The 17018-nt window shown below is 39.6% G+C and overlaps 3 protein-coding genes across 3 annotated transcripts; 2 read left to right on the top strand and 1 right to left on the bottom strand.

Annotated features, from left to right (window-relative positions):
- The first annotated feature begins 1407 nt into the window (after positions 1 to 1407).
- LOC139933260 (olfactory receptor 6N2-like) lies at positions 1408 to 2340 on the top strand. The gene has a single exon (XM_071927326.2). It carries the CDS (start codon positions 1408 to 1410, stop codon positions 2338 to 2340), a length of 933 nt encoding a protein of 310 aa, XP_071783427.2.
- A 5966-nt stretch (positions 2341 to 8306) lies between these two features.
- LOC139931963 (olfactory receptor 6N2-like) lies at positions 8307 to 9239 on the top strand. Its single transcript, XM_071925611.2, has one exon. It carries the CDS (start codon positions 8307 to 8309, stop codon positions 9237 to 9239), a length of 933 nt encoding a protein of 310 aa, XP_071781712.2.
- A 5313-nt stretch (positions 9240 to 14552) lies between these two features.
- LOC139931968 (olfactory receptor 13C4-like) lies at positions 14553 to 15491 on the bottom strand. Its single transcript, XM_071925615.2, has one exon. The coding sequence runs from the start codon at positions 15477 to 15479 to the stop codon at positions 14553 to 14555; it is 927 nt and encodes a 308-aa protein (XP_071781716.1). The 5' UTR covers positions 15480 to 15491.
- Between the last annotated feature and the right edge of the window lie 1527 nt (positions 15492 to 17018).

The raw sequence follows: 17018 nt of genomic DNA on the forward strand, positions 1-17018 counted from the left end.
AGAGAACTGAGCTCTCTCACACTTCGTATTATTCACATTAGCATGGTTTATTTATCCTCATGGTCACAGCATAATAAGAATCAGTACTGTAGTGATGTATAACTGTTTGCCACAGGCTTAGGGTTGCCAGATGCCCGGTTTGCGACCGGACTGTCCGGTTTTCAGTTGCATTGTCCGGGTCCGGTCAGATGGCTCGACTGGACGTCCACTAAACGTGCTTGTTTTTGCCCTCCGGTCTGTGTGTAACTTCCTGCAACAACTCAACTTGCGCGAGACTTGAGCGAGACTTGGTTACGCACAGACTGGATCAAGCGAAAGGTAAAGAAAAACGTTTCATTTCTCTGTAGGGTCCTTTCCATAATGTTGTCAGACACTTATAATAACAATCTGAGCCTGTCAGTGGCAAAAACAAGAACTTTTAGTGGACGTACATTGACGGTGCGATTTGCCCCGTCGGATTACATTGCAGCTCGTTTCGCGGCTGCCGGCTGAAGCGATCTCGCTCAATACTGGACCAATTTCAAAAATCGTTGTCCCCTTTAGTCACTTAGACACAAAAAGATGGGAAAATAGGGTCCAGGTTGAAAAATACTGAAGTTACCCTTTAAGTTTCCATATCTAACATAGACAGAAGTACTTTATTATTATGTTGTAATTATGAGTTTGTGAATTATGTAGAATGATTTTTTAACGGTATTTAATCTGGTTTCTTTTACAGTAATGAGACAAATGACGAGTGATGAGCACATACTGTATATCATATATAGCCTTTAAAGTCTTATATATTCATTGGTAACTCAATCTCTGTTGATCTTTTGCACAACCTGAACTGTTAGTGGTGATGTATTGCCTTTTTTTTTGTTATGTTTTTATTCACCATACAATTTGATGAGCATCTGCTGCTCTGTGGCCTTGAACATCAAGTCTCTCTTATTTACATTGTTAATCGAAGTGTTCCATGGTTGACATCTCGGCCTGTGTTTTAAAGCTGTGAACACACACTAATCTTGATAACACAGACTTGAGTTGAACTGATTACATTAGCTGGAAGTTTGATTTTGTGGAACTGTGTTTGTTAGGTTAACTCAAGTCGGTCTTTTCTTAGCCTCCTTTGTGGAATGGGCCCCAGGTGGAGGTATAAAGATCCACAGAGAAGGGGACTGTCACATAAAAACTGACGACACTCAACACATTCAGTGCACTTCCTGAAGAATGTGTCTTCACAGCCGTCAGAGTGCATTTAAAAATCAGGTAAGTCTGAATGGAATAAACACAAATTGCTGGTACTTGTATTTACAAATGTTATTAACCATATTCAAAGTTGACATTTTTTTATGTGTCATGCACGATTCTCATTCAGTGTTCATCCCTTTGATTTCAATACAGACATCCAAGAATTCTCCCTTCATGGCAGATGGGTTAAATACAACATACCTAACTCTAGGAGGGTATGTAGACGTGCACAAGTATGGCTATTTTTATTTTGTGTTCATGCTTACAATCTTTATTTTCATTATCTGCAGCAATTCAGTAATTGTGTACCTAATCTGTGTTCACAGAAGCCTCCATGAGCCTATGTACATTTTCATAGCGGCTTTATTAATGAATTCTGTTCTTTTCAGCACAACTTTTTACCCAAAGCTTTTGATTGACTTCCTGTCTGAAAAACAGATCATATCGTACCCATTCTGTGTTTTACAATCTTTTCTTTATTACTCTTTTGGTGGATCAGAATTCCTCTTGTTAACAGCCATGGCATTTGATAGGTATGCATGCATCTGTAAACCACTGCAATACCCTACGATCATGAGAACAGCAACTCTCAAACTTATTCTGGTTTTAGCTTGGCTTTTACCGGCTTGTGAACTGGCAGGCTCAGCCCTTTTGGCAACTAGACTAAAACTCTGCAAGTTTCTTTTGATTCAAAAAGTTAATTGTGATTTTTATTCAGTTGCAAAACTTACTTGTGGAGACACAACAGAGATTAATGTATATGGTTTGTTGATGTTGATAAATCTCTACTTTATACCTATATTTTTCATACTGTTCACGTACACAAAAATCCTGATCATTATTCTCAAAAGCTCAAAAAATGAAAAGAAAAAAGCTCTTCAGACATGTCTGCCCCATCTGCTGGCTTTAATCAACTTTTCCATCTTGTCTGGATATGATACTATCAAAATCAGAGTTGAAACATCTATACCACAAATGGCTAATTTCATTTTGAATTTATTGTTGATTTCTTTTTCTTTTGTTTTTAACCCAATTATATATGGGCTGAAAATGAAAGAAATTTCTAAACAGGTAAAGAGCCTGCTCTGCCAAGACAAAGTAAATTAATATACCAACTCAAGATGTTACATTCTTTCAATGTTCATTGTGTATTGACAGATGTAATATGTCTGTTTTGGATGTATTTCATATAGAGATTTGGACTAGGTTCATTACATGCAAGAAGTATTCTTTCTACAAGAAAAAATAATAAATAACCTCTTTACATCTATTTTTTTTTTTTAAATTCATTATGATATAATGCAAATATTGTATGGCATTTTTGTCTATTAGGTCATTAAACAAAGTATCACATTGCCTGTTTTTAAAATGCTGCTTTTGTTCACCAAACAATGATGGTTTAATTGTGCCCACAAGAGTGTACAACTAAGAGAATGTTAGTATTTTGCTTTTATTTAATGGTGTCATTATTTTTGATTTTACTGGAGCAAGTGAGACACTATATATAGATTCACCTCTTTTCATAATGCCTTCATCCTGATAACAAACATTTTTTAAAAATTGGTAAAGTGGCATTCTATGAACAAAGCTATAAGCTACCAGCTTTATACTTTATCAAATAAACTGTGCTTTAGGTAAATTGCACAGTATAGATTATTAATCAAAACTGAATGTGGTCAAATGTTGGCCAGAAATCACACATCATCTTTGACTTCTTTCACATAAAGATACACATGGAAAGAGAGACCATAGATGAGGTAGTCAAGAAACAGAATGAGACAGGATTTAAAACCAGGTCCTCATTATACTATTACTCTTAGTATTACTAGGACTACCAATACTATTATCAATAAAAAATAAGCTAACCCTTGCTTTTACAGTCACCCTAAATACTAGGTATTTACCAGGTAAATACATGGAGGTTACCAAGTGCAACTGAAACTAAGATGATGATTTTGAAGGAACGGCAAAACAAAGTTGCGAGTGAATTAAGGAAGGTTAAAGCTACATTTTTGTTGATTTTATTAATTAAGCCAGAGAAATAGCCCATGGGAAATTGCCATGGCATTCATGGTGTGATAGGTAGGCTCCCTTCTGAGTTTCCCTTAAATGTAAGAAAATGTGTTTTAAAAAGTAGATTTTGAATATGTACCTCTAAGTTTTCCCAATGTATAGGCCATGGCATGAAGATTTTTGTTACTACAGCTATGAGGTCTGCCTTGGATGGGAGCAGCCTCTTGTCCCCCTGTATATGAGATAATATAAAAAAAAAAGAACAAACAAAATAAAAAATCCAATACAAGGAAACCCAAAATCACAATCAAGAAACCCAAATCATCATCTGGTCTGCATTGTGGTACATAGCTCTGGGTTGGAGGCTGGTCCCCTGTTGTGGCTCACCGCTCCTGCGACAATAACACAAATTGGATTCTGTGGCAACAGCACAAATTGGACACGGCGTTTTCAGCTACAGGCTGACTAATGGTTAAGTTAAGGCAACTAAAACATCTTTGGTTAAGGTTAGGATTAATGTTATGGTTAAGTTTAGGCAAGTAAAACAACTTTGGTTAAGGTTTGGCTCAAGGTTATGGTTAGGCAACTAAAACAACTTGGTTAAGATTTGGGAAAGGCTTTGGTCATGGTTAAATAAGAAAAACCTTCGCTCCAAATACAAATTTGACTCCCAAATTTTCCACCGTTCTACTTCAGTGTGATACTACTACCTGTTTATAGTTGTGCCTCCTTCACATAACCGTTTCATGTTGGGACCACAGAATCTTAACATTTTAACCACCAAGTCGTGTTCATTTCATATATTTCTGTGAGATCAGGTTGGCCCAGCCCTAACACCAACCTCCTCTCCTCTATCCTCTTATCCCCTCAATTCCATATCACAAGCACATACAAACCAAGGGCATAGGATATTGAAGAGGAATAAATTGTCCACCGCGAAACCCCTGCACATTTCACCGCACAAATCAAGTCACAGGCCGCTAATTCTTAATGTACTTTTATTGTGAAATAGATTTCACCACAACAAAGTAAGAGCGCTTACTTCTTTTCACATGGGTGTAATTTAGCATGCTAGTGGACCAAGGAGCAGCGTAAAGTACCGTTGGTCAAGGGATAATGAATAGGTTACGGCCACCACCATGCAAAACAAGAAAAAACACTGATATGCATGGTTTTTTAGAGGAGTGCAGAAAGTAAGTAGCATTCAAGCAAGTGCCAGTGCCCAACCAGCTGTACTGTCCATCTCTGTCCACACTTGTTTTTAGCACTAATGTTACCTTACAGTGGCTAGCAACATCACCCGTGCATGCAGGAATATGCATACGAATATGTTTGTAAAATAGCCATGGTTAACGTTAGCCTTTCTAGCTAACAGAACTTTAGGTTACTTACGTAACCCCGGTTCTCTGAATAGCATGAGTGAGATGTCTCACTATGGGATACGCCCCCATGCGTATCTTCAGAAGCATTTATTCCACTACACCAGCCCTGAGTGGCTGGCAGTCGTGACGCGTGCATCAGGACCCTCCTCCTATATATAGGGCTGACACTGCGTCACTCGTCATTCAAGGAAGCACACTGAAGTCTGTAAACGCTGGTTATTATCTTCAGTATACACTCTGATGCTGTGCAAGCCACCAAACTCTTTCCCCTAAAAGACAGGGGAGAGATGAGCTGAGCCTGTGCAGCGGCATACCGCTGCCCTCCAGCGGCCGAAGCCCATCTGTGCAACCAGGCGCTACTGCGCATGCGCAACCTGTTAGTGCTGGGACAGCGTTTCTGGCCCGTTTCACCCCCGAGGGAGTGGAAGCTCCCCCTGGGGGCGTTTTAAGGGGTTAGGGTTAGGGTTAGGGTTAGGGTTTTCTCTGTTCTTTGTTGTCATAAATATTTAACTGCGCCCTCGGCTGAAAGCCTGGAATGCGTGCCAAAGTTGGCACTTTAATTCCTTTATGGGAATTTTGTAAGTGTGAGTGCTTATGAGACATGTGGGGGGCAGGGGGTGTCCTGCCACCGGAGAGATGCCTCTTTTTCCCCCTGGCCTGCTGACTGGTAGACGGACCCAGCCGTTTAGCCTGCGCAGCAGTGTGGCGGAAGGCTTTCCTGGACCAGGCACTCTTCGCCACAGAAGATCCGGGAGACACCGGGATGGGAACCTGAGCGTCTGGGCGCTCGGGGATCCGGAAGGGGGGTTTCAGCCTGGCGGCCACCTGGGCCATATTCTGTCCCGGAGACGGTTGCGCCGTAGGCGGCGGCTTCCGGGGGAGACAGAGCTGCAATGCCTCATGCTCCATCTTCTTTGCCTTGCACCGCTTCTGCATAGCAGCCAGTGCGGAGCCGAAGATCCCTTCGGAGACCACGGGGACATCAAGGATGTCCTCCTTCTCCTTGTCTGACAGGTTGGTCAGGTGAACCTGGAGACAGATGTTGGTAACCATGGTAATTTCTTCCCACATGGTTGGATCAGGCTTTGTAGCCATGTCATCGTAGAGCTCCGCCTGGTAAGCCATGAAGATCGACGTGACAATTAGTGCCATTAGTGCCACCTTATACGTCCTCTCAGTCATGGTGGACTGAAACCGGTCTGCTTTGGAGGGCAAGGTCGGTGTGCTGGATGAAGCGGCCAACAACGTCGGGTGGAGGGGGGCTACCACCATCGATGGCAGGCAGGCCAAGGCATGTCTCTCCATCCCCTCAAAATCCAAGGGAGACTCCCCTGGTATGAGGGCCTTACTGGAATATGGGCGCTTCTGCCATGAGGAGGAAAACTCCTCCAGGAGCTCCGGAAAGCCGGGAGGAGCTGCCTCACAGCCCTCTTGGCCTGGGGCAATTTCTTCCCCTCGTAGAGGGATCGGGGGACCTCCGCTGCAAAGGCAGACCATGGAATTTCCAGCTTCAGGGCAGCACCATGTTGACACTGACGGCGGAGACGGGTGGTTTACGCTCTCTCACTCCTGCAATCATCGACACGCTGAGGGGGATGTCACTGACATGTTGAGTCAGCGACACAAAAGAGCAGTCATCCTCATCCTCATTGAATACGAAAAACTCCTCCCCCATGGACCCTTCCTCCTCCTCACAATCCAGCAGGAGGGGCGGCTCAGAGACATCCAACGCCGAACCCCAGCCTTGGCTAGCTGGGTTCAGGGTCTACTCATCACTCTATCTGGGTTGTTGTTCCTCGGTAGTGACAGTGAGGAGAGGCTAAATGAGCTGGAGTGCTAAATGTCGGAGCAGGATGGTGAGGTAGCCGGTCAAGCGAGCCGCCGGAATTAGCTGTGTGGAAAGCCTGGAGGAGCTAACCACAGCGAACAACCCTATTGTTTGGAGACAGACTAGAGCGAACGCAATCTCTTACCTATGGAGAAGGCAAGACGAAGCCCAACACAACAGCGGAAAACTAGTGCTTAGTGATGGAGTTTTGTGCTCTGTCTGTGAACAGTTAAGAGAGACAAGCTTCTGAAGTGAGAAGAGATGATTGAATGACGAGTGATGCAGCGTCAGCCCTATATATAGGAGGAGGGTCCTGACGCACGCATCACGACTGCCAGCCACTCAGGGATGGCTTAGTGAAATAAATGCTTCTGAAGATACGCATGGGGACGTATCCCATAGTGAGACCTCAGAACGAATGCTATGAAAGAGAACTGAGCTCTCTCACACTTCGTATTATTCACATTAGCATGGTTTATTTATCCTCATGGTCACAGCATAATAAGAATCAGTACTGTAGTGATGTATAACTGTTTGCCACAGGCTTAGGGTTGCCAGATGCCCGGTTTGCGACCGGACTGTCCGGTTTTCAGTTGCATTGTCCGGGTCCGGTCAGATGGCTCGACTGGACGTCCACTAAACGTGCTTGTTTTTGCCCTCCGGTCTGTGTGTAACTTCCTGCAACAACTCAACTCTCGCGAGACTTGAACGAGACTTGGTTACGCACAGACCGGATCAAGCGAAAGGTAAAGAAAAACGTTTCATTTCTCTGTAGGGTCCTTTCCATAATGTTGTCAGACACTTATAATAACAATCTGAGCCTGTCAGTGGCAAAAACAAGAACTTTTAGTGGACGTACATTGACGGTGCGATTTGCCCCGTCGGATTACATTGCAGCTCGTTTCGCGGCTGCCGGCTGAAGCGATCTTGCTCAATACTGGACCAATTTCAAAAATCGTTGTCCCCTTTAGTCACTTAGACACAAAAAGATGGGAAAATAGGGTCCAGGTTGAAAAATACCGAAGTTACCCTTTAAGTTTCCATATCTAACATAGACAGAAGTAGTTTATTATTATGTTGTAATTATGAGTTTGTGAATTATGTAGAATGATTTTTTAACGGTATTTAATCTGGTTTCTTTTACAGTAATGAGACAAATGACGAGTGATGAGCACATACTGTATATCATATATAGCCTTTAAAGTCTTATATATTCATTGGTAACTCAATCTCTCTGTTGATCTTTTGCACAACCTGAACTGTTATTGGCGATGTATTGCCTTTTTTTTTGTTATATTTTTATTCACCATACAATTTGATCTGCTTGATCTCACTTAATCTGCTGCTCTGTGGCCTTGAACATCAAGTCTCTCTTATTTACATTGTTAATCGAAGTGTTCCATGGTTGACATCTCGGCCTGTGTTTTAAAGCTGTGAACACACACTAATCTTGATAACACAGACTTGAGTTGAACTGATTACATTAGCTGGAAGATAGATTTTGTGGAACTGTGTTTGTTAGGTTAACTCAAGTCGGTCTTTTCTTAGCCTCCTTTGTGGAATGGGCCCCAGGTGGAGGTATAAAGATCCACAGAGAAGGGGACTGTCACATAAAAACTGACGACACTCAACACATTCAGTGCACTTCCTGAAGAATGTGTCTTCACAGCCGTCAGAGTGCATTTAAAAATCAGGTAAGTCTGAATGGAATAAACACAAATTGCTGGTACTTGTATTTACAAATGTTATTAACCATATTCAAAGTTGACAGTTTTTTATGTGTCATGCATGATTCTCATTCAGTGTTCATCCCATTGATTTCAATACAGACATCCAAGAATTCTCCCTTCATGGCAGATGGGTTAAATACAACATACCTAACTCTAGGAGGGTATGTAGACGTGCACAAGTATGGCTATTTTTATTTTGTGTTCATGCTTACAATCTTTATTTTCATTATCTGCAGCAATTCAGTAATTGTGTACCTAATCTGTGTTCACAGAAGCCTCCATGAGCCTATGTACATTTTCATTGCGGCTTTATTAATGAATTCTGTTCTTTTCAGCACAACTTTCTACCCAAAGCTTTTGATTGACTTCCTGTCTGAAAAACAGATCATATCGTACCCATTCTGTGTTTTACAATCTTTTCTTTATTACTCTTTTGGTGGATCAGAATTCCTCTTGTTAACAGCCATGGCATTTGATAGGTATGTATGCATCTGTAAACCACTGCAATACCCTACGATCATGAGAACAGCAACTCTCAAACTTATTCTGGTTTTAGCTTGGCTTTTACCGGCTTGTGAACTGGCAGGCTCAGCCCTTTTGGCAACTAGACTAAAACTCTGCAAGTTTCTTTTGATTCAAAAAGTTAATTGTGATTTTTATTCAGTTGCAAAACTTACTTGTGGAGACACAACAGAGATTAATGTATATGGTTTGTTGATGTTGATAAATCTCATCTTTATACCTATATTTTTCATACTGTTCACGTACACAAAAATCCTGATCATTATTCTCAAAAGTTCAAAAAATGAAAAGAAAACAGCTCTTCAGACATGTCTGCCCCATCTGCTGGCTTTAATCAACTTTTCCATCTTGTCTGGATTTGATGCTATCAAAATCAGAGTTGAAACATCTATACCACAGATGGCTAATTTCATTTTGAATTTATTGTTGATTTCTTGTACTTCTGTTTTTAACCCAATTATATATGGGCTGAAAATGAAAGAAATTTCTAAACAGGTAAAGAGCCTGCTCTGCCAAGACAAAGTAAATTAATATACCAACTCAAGATGTTACATTCTGACATTTTTTCAATGTTCATTGTGTATTGGTAGATGTAATATGTCTCTTTTAGATGTATTTCATATAGAGATTTGTTTGGGGTTAATTACTTTGCAAGAAGTATTGACATCTCCAAGTAAAAATAATAAATCACCGCTTTACATCTATTTTTTCTTTTTTTTAAAATTCATTATGATATAATGCAAATATTTTATGGCATTTTAGGCTATTAAGTAAGTTTAAAATGCTGCTTCTATTCATCAAACAGTGATGTTTAATTGTGCCCATAAGACTGTACAAATAATGGGAGAATGTTAGTATTTGGCTTTTATTTAATGGTGTCATATTATCTTTGAATTTATTGGAGCAATTGAGACACTATATATAATTTCACTTCTTTTCTCTTCTTTTTCTTTTTTAATGCCTTCATGCTGACAATAAACAGTTTTTTTAAAAGTTGGTGAAATAAAGTGGCATTCTATGAACAAAGCTATAAGCTACAAGCTTTATACTTTATAAGATAAATACAAAACTGAATGTGGTCAAATGTTGTCCAGAAATCACACATCATCTTTGACTTCTTTCACATAAAGATACACATGGAAAGAGAGACCATAGATGAGGTAGTCAAGAAACGGAATGAGACAGGATTTAAAACCAGGTCCTCATGATACTATTACTCTTACTATTACTACTACCGCCACTATTATTATCAGTAATCATAAGCTAACCGTTCCTTTTACAGTCACCCTAAATACTAGGTATTTATCAGGTAAATACATGGAGGTTACCAAGTGCAACTGAAACTAAGATGATGATTTTGAAGGAACGTCGAAACAAAGTTGTGAGTGAATTAAGGAAAGCTAAAGCCACATTTTATTGATCTTATTAATTAAGCCAGAGAAATAGCCCATGGGAAATTGCCATGGCATCCATGGTGTGCTAGGTAGGCTCACTTCTGAGGGTCTGAGGTCTGCCTTGGATGAGAGCAGCCTCTTGTCCCCCTGTATATGAGATAATATAAAACATTTAAAAAAAAAAAAAAAAAAAGATCTAATACAAGGAAACCCAAAATCACAATCAAGAAACCCAAATCATCATCTGGTCTGCATTGTGGTACATAGCTCTGGGTTGGAGGCTGGTCCCCTGTTGTGTCTCACCGCTCCTGCGACAATAACACAAATTGGATTCTGTGGCAACAGCACAAATTGGACACGGCGTTTTCAGCTACAGGCTGACTAATGGTTAAGTTAAGGCAACTAAACAACTTTAGTTAAGGTTAGGGTTAAGTAAGGTTATAGTTAAGTTTAGGCAAGTATTACAACTTTGGTTAAGATTAGGGACAGGCTTTGGTCATGGTTAAATAAGAAAAACTTTTGCTAAAAATCAAAATTTGACTCACGGTATAAATTTCCTTCATACAAGCTAGGAATTGAACTCTGGTCACCGGCATCGAAGGTAAACACATGCTATTTTACTTTCCACCATTCTACTTCAATGTGAGACTACTTCCTGTTTATAGTTGTGCCTCCTTCATGTAACCGTTTCGTGTTGGGAACACAGAATCTTAACATTTTACATGCCACCAACATGTAATTTGGTATTAACAAGTCGTGTTCATTTCATATATTTCTTGGCCCAGCCCTAACACCAACCTCCCCTCCTCTATCCTCTTATCCCCTCAATTCCATATAGCACTCACATACAAACCAAGGGCATAGGAAGCAGGAGGGACACAGGGGACATGTCCCCTACAATACTGAAGAGGAATAAATTGTCCCCCGCAAAACCCCTGGACATTTCACCCCACGAATCAAATCACAGGCCGCTGATTCTTAATGGTACTTTTATTGTGAAATAGATTTCACCACAACAAAGTAAGAGCGCTACCTACTTCTTTTCACATGGGTGTAATTTAGCACGCTAGTGGACCAAGGAATGCAGCGTAAAGTACCGTTGGTCAAGGGATAATGAATAGGTTACGGCCACCACCATGCAAAACGAGAAAAAACACTGATATGCATGGTTTTTTAGAGGAGTGCAGAAAGTAAGTAGCATTCAAGCAAGTGCCAGTGCCCAACCAGTTGTACTGTCCATCTCTCTCTCTACACCCTAACCCTACCGAGAAAAAAACTGATATGCATGTTTTTTTAGATGAGTGCAGAAAAGTGTAAGTAAGCCTATAGTATGAAGCTAGGAGCAGAAGGAGAAAATTTATTCGGGCCGATGTTTCGACAACAGTCTTCTTCAGGGTATTTGCACTATCCCTGAAGAAGACTTTTGTCAAAATGTTGACTATAATAAATTATTTGCATTGAGGCTACGAGTGTGCAACCTCTCCTTCTACTCCTATACCGCCTGCCGTGGTCAGCACCTCTCCAGCACAGGTGTGCATGTAGCAGCCAATAATGTAATAACTACCGTTAATGTAATAACTGCCAATAACGTAAAAATTATTCCATTCTTAATGTAATAAAAGTCGATAATGTAATAACTTACCAATAATGTAATACAATTTCTGAACCAATAACGTAATAACTTTTTGCGCATAATGTAATAAATTATTAGATTATTGACTGGTTATTACATTATTAGCTGGGTTAAAAAGAAAATCATTAAAAATGTAATAATTGTAGCCGATAATGTAATAATATACTTATATCACTATGTTTAAGTTGTATTTATTATCATATCATATAAGTATCAGACTTCCATAACGCTTACCCTTACTGTTGCTCTTTCAAATAGCTGCTCAAAAACCTGACCAATCCTGACCCCTGAATCTTAGTGCTAACTCTGAGAAAACACACACACAGTTAGACTTATCTCCAGCCCTGCCTTCTACTCCTTAGCCATTTGAGTACCAAATGAAGTGGGAGCACACACAGATTTGCAAACACAGACAATTACTCTTATGTCGTATAATATGAAATCTATACCTCTTTGAAGATGCTGTGTTCTCAAATAAAAAAGACCACCACTTCTTTCCATGAAAAATATAATCTTTAATCAAGTGTATTTAAATAACTTCTTCAACCAAACTGGCACTATTATCCCTTGTGCTCAACTTTCAACCTCTTAATGCAAAATTGTAAACTGTAAAATATAGTATATAACATGACCTACAAAGATAACTTTGGTAACACATCTTTCAGTTTTATAATGACAATAAAGGACGGTTTACGGTCCCTTTTTTAAAGAACTAAACATTCTCTTGATACTGTACTGTACATTTGACAAAATGGAGGTAAGGTGCTGGAGGTAAAGTTCAATCTCAAATAAAAAGTAACTTCCACTCATTTACAAATATAAAAAAGAACTCGAGAGAATCAAAATGAAAGTATCTGCTGACTGTCCGAAGGCTATGTGACTGAGCAGAATCCAAGCTTTCATCCATCGTTTGTCCTTACTAAATAACTCTTTTATATGTGTGCTGAGACCACTGCTGCGTCCAGCAGCCTTGTATAGCTTCATAACACTCATGGAAGAGTCATTCTCTTTGTCCAGTTCCAAACTCTCTGCAAGTGCCTCTCTTATGGGTTGACGTTACTGTGAAACTACTGGGGAAGGTTTGCTTTAGTATACGGTGCTCACCTGGTGAAGTTACATGTTAGCTGCAGTGAAATAACTGAAAATGATTTGACATTTTGAAAAAGAGCCACATGGATTCTTCTCATAAAACTCATTAATGTCATGTAAGGACTGGATAGATACTGTGAAACTACTGGGATTGGTCACACATGGATTCTTCTCGTAATACTTCTCCTGTAAGGACTTGGTAGGTACTGTAAGGAGTGAGTAGTTACTGTGAAACTACTGGGAATGGTTTGCTTTAGTATACGGTGCTCACCTGGTGAAGTTACATGGTAGTTACAGTGAAATAACTGAAAATGATTTGACGTTTGAGAAAGAGCCACACGGATTCTTCTCTTAAAACTCATTAATCTCCTGTAAGGACCGGGTAGGTACTGATAACTACATGATACCTTCTGTTAGGCATAGCTATAACTCTGATTATCTCTGAGGTTCTTCACTGGGAAATTATCCAAATGTCCTGTAAGGACCGGGTAGCAGTTGATAATTATAAGGTTGGTACTGATAATAATAAAAGAAACTGAATGATACCTCCTGGGAGATGTAACTGTAACTACTGCCTAACTCTGATTAATGCGCACTAACCACCAGGGAACTTCTGCAAGTTCTATTGACGGTACTCGCATTCGTCTTGCAATATCCAGCAGCTACCCTGTTCTTTCAGCACCGTATGTTAAAGTCGTACCAACATTTCAATTTACTCAGAAAATGAAATGAAAATGGACTGTAGAAAGAAACATTGTTTGTTCCTATGGTTTTACTAGGTTCTTACAATTTCCTTTATAACTGGTTATTTTCAGCATACCTGTTATGTTCTGCAAAGGTACTCAGGAAAACATTCCAATTTACTTGGTAAGAAAGCTGAAACTGGATTGTAAAAGGAAGCAACCACAGAACTTGAATGGATAGAATAGTCACATAAGTCAAAACGTCTGACCTACTTAAAAAGCTTGTAAAAGACCACCACCTAGTTGGAGGCATACGTGACGCCTTAATTCAGCTATCTCACTATCAATATTTTGACGTTACTTTTGCTCTAAAAAGTTTTCTATTGGGCTATACTCTCGATGTGCTTTTGACTATGAACACATTTGACTATGAATGAGGCAACTTTTCAGAGAAAGATATCATATCCAAATGTTTAATTCTTAAGTACAAACAGCAGTCATATCTCTGGTCACATGAAACCATTCATCTACATTAAATAAAATGTATCATTAAACTTCCTATAGTACGGATCCTATCCTATAATATACTAATAGGTATGCTAACTACCATAAAAGCAAGAAATTTGTTTAATAAGTTACGATGCTTTAAATGCATATTCCAGTCATGCAAAACCATAAAATCACATTCATCATATATATTATTTGCTTGCTTTTATTTTATTATTTGTTGCTTTTAACTCAAAACTCAATTAATATTGCAATAGAATAGAATACAGTGTAATTACTGAAAGGTGACACAATGTGGTGATAACATGAGAAACTACACAGGGAATCATATTTCAGAAAAGAGACATAAGCTCTCCTTTAATGTTAAGTTCATCGACACTTTTCTCACTTGTTTATATGCAGTCAGTACTTATACTTGTGAATTATTATGAATGCTCAAGCTGACGCACTTCCACTCTATGCTGAACTTTTTACGAAAACGTATAGATGCATTCATTTTTTTTCTGTTTTTAGAGATTTACAGATCTGTACAACAAAATCATTTTCTATGAAGCAGAAATCCTTTACAGGCATTTCTAATTTTTGACAGATTCAGGCCATACATGATGGGACTTAAAACTGGTTGACATATCAGAAGATACACTGATAAAATGATACGCAGTGTATTTGGTATGTAAGCCATGTTAGATCTGCTTTGAAACATATCAAAGAAACAGCCACAACACAAGTTCAGTAGAGAGACAATCTGTGGAGTGCATGTGCTGATGGCTTTCTGCTTGGTCTGTTTGGAAGTTTGGAAGCAAACAAGCAAGATTTTGAGGTAAGAAAATGAAATGGGGATCAATGGCAGACCAACGGTTACAATGCCAAACATTAAGTCTAACAAGTTGTTAAGTGTTGAGACTGAGCATGCAAGTTTGCTCACCAACTGGAGGTCACAAAACACTTTGTCAATAACGTTCCCACAAAGTGTAAAATTAAAAGTTAAAGATAATGTAAATGTAGACTTAACAAATGAATATATCCACACTAGCAGAATGATTGCACAGACTCTTCCAGTGGTCATAATGACATTGTAGTGTAAAGGGTAACATATAGAAACATATCTGTCATAAGCCATGGCTGCCAAATTACAGAATTCAATTGAAGCAGATGTGTAGAGACAAAATATCTGCAGTAAGCAGTTTGTAAGACTCACTTCATGGGTATCTGAAAACATCTGTGATAGTAGACAAGGATACAGTGATGTGCTGCCATATATTTCATTAACGAACAAACTACAGAGGAACAGATACATGGGCTCATGCAACCTCCTGTCCATATATATGACCACAATAAGAGCTGCGTTGGCTACAAAAATCAAGAGGTACCATAAGAATATTATGGTGAAATATAGATACTTCAAACGTCCAATGTTGCCATAAGCAGTCAGCACAAATGATGCAATCTGTGTTGAGTTCTCCATTGTTCTGACGTTAGAAATGACTGTCACTGATGAAGTGAGGGTGGTGCAAAAATCAACTCCATATAATTGTAATCTCTGCCTATGGGTGAAAATGCCAGAATCTGATATCCTAACATTGTGTTATTGCTCTGAACCTGTTACTACAGGCCTCCCTGGTGTAGTCAGCCTATTACACACATATTAATAGAATTTCCATCAGGATTCATGCTCTCATAAACCATTACCAAATAATAAACATTCACACTGCGTTAAACTCTTTCTCTTTGAACTTTTCATTACCCACGATTAAAGTATGTGGTCACTCTTCCATATAGCTTGCCAGGCTTCCTTCCTTCTGTGTGATGTACATTAGCCTCAGAACAAGAATACGGACAGTCCCTCTTACAGACTACGATAGCCTTCCCTTCTACTGAGCCAGAGCGAAGGAGCAACTGGACTTTTATCCTGATCTGGCAGTAAACACTAACACATGACACGAGGTTCTGTAGTGTTGCATCACTACAGTCCATTAGTAAAGGAAGTACTGCTTTATGTGTAGATTACATGCCTCCACCACAAAAGGATCATGTGACAATAGCACAAATTGGATATGCCATTTTCAAGCGTTCGTCGTGTGAAAAGATTAGTTTACAGATTAGGTTATGCTTAGGCAAGGAAAAATACTTTGGTTGAGGTTAGGGTTAAGGTTGGGCAACTAAAACAATTTGGTTGAGATTAGGGTTGAAGTTGGGCAACTAAAACAATTTGGTTAAGGTTTTGGTCATAGTTAAATGAGAAAAATGTTCCCTGAAAATGAAAACTTCACTTACACTATAATATAGTTACCTCCGCCAAGGAGGTAATGTTTTCGCCTTTGTCTGTGTGTCCGTCCGTCCGTCCGCTAACAGACGGACGGAGGATATCTCAAAAAGTTGGGCACAGATTTGCACAAAACTTGATAGCAAGGTTGGTTATAGGCCAAGTCAGAAATTATTAACTTTTCATGTCGATTGGCCAAAAGGGGGCGTGGCAAATCACCAAAAGGTGGTTGTCAGATCTGTTGGAGGTCTGTGCTCTACCGATCACATTTTCTAGTTGGAGATGAATCTGGGTCACCAGAGATGGAGGCAAATTTATCCACTTATCCACTACGATCCCATGATCACTTGAAATCATTTTGTTTATTTTGTTCAATATTCACTACTGAAAATATTTTTTAAATTTCAAAATCAATAAGATTATGAGAAAAAATTCTGAACTACCCCTTCCAAATGTAGGCCTCCCATCCCCGCCTGAATATTGTTGTCATCCCCTTCGTCACCCTCCTGTGCAATCTCTTTATTCATAGATAATGCACGCACACTTCTTTTGATTTTAATACACTTTGAGTGGAATTCTCTTTCTCTTTCCTCCCTCTGCTGTGGCACAGGGTCAGCCAGCTAGTGTGGCACCCCTACAGCTGGTAAAGGTTCAGAGGTTCAGTATCTTGCTCAAGGACCTGTTGGCTGGTGCAGGGGATTGAACCACAGCCCATCTGGTTGATGGATGACCTCACTAACC

Source organism: Centroberyx gerrardi, chromosome 10 (genome assembly GCF_048128805.1).
Source record: "Centroberyx gerrardi isolate f3 chromosome 10, fCenGer3.hap1.cur.20231027, whole genome shotgun sequence".
NCBI lineage: Eukaryota > Metazoa > Chordata > Actinopteri > Beryciformes > Berycidae > Centroberyx > Centroberyx gerrardi.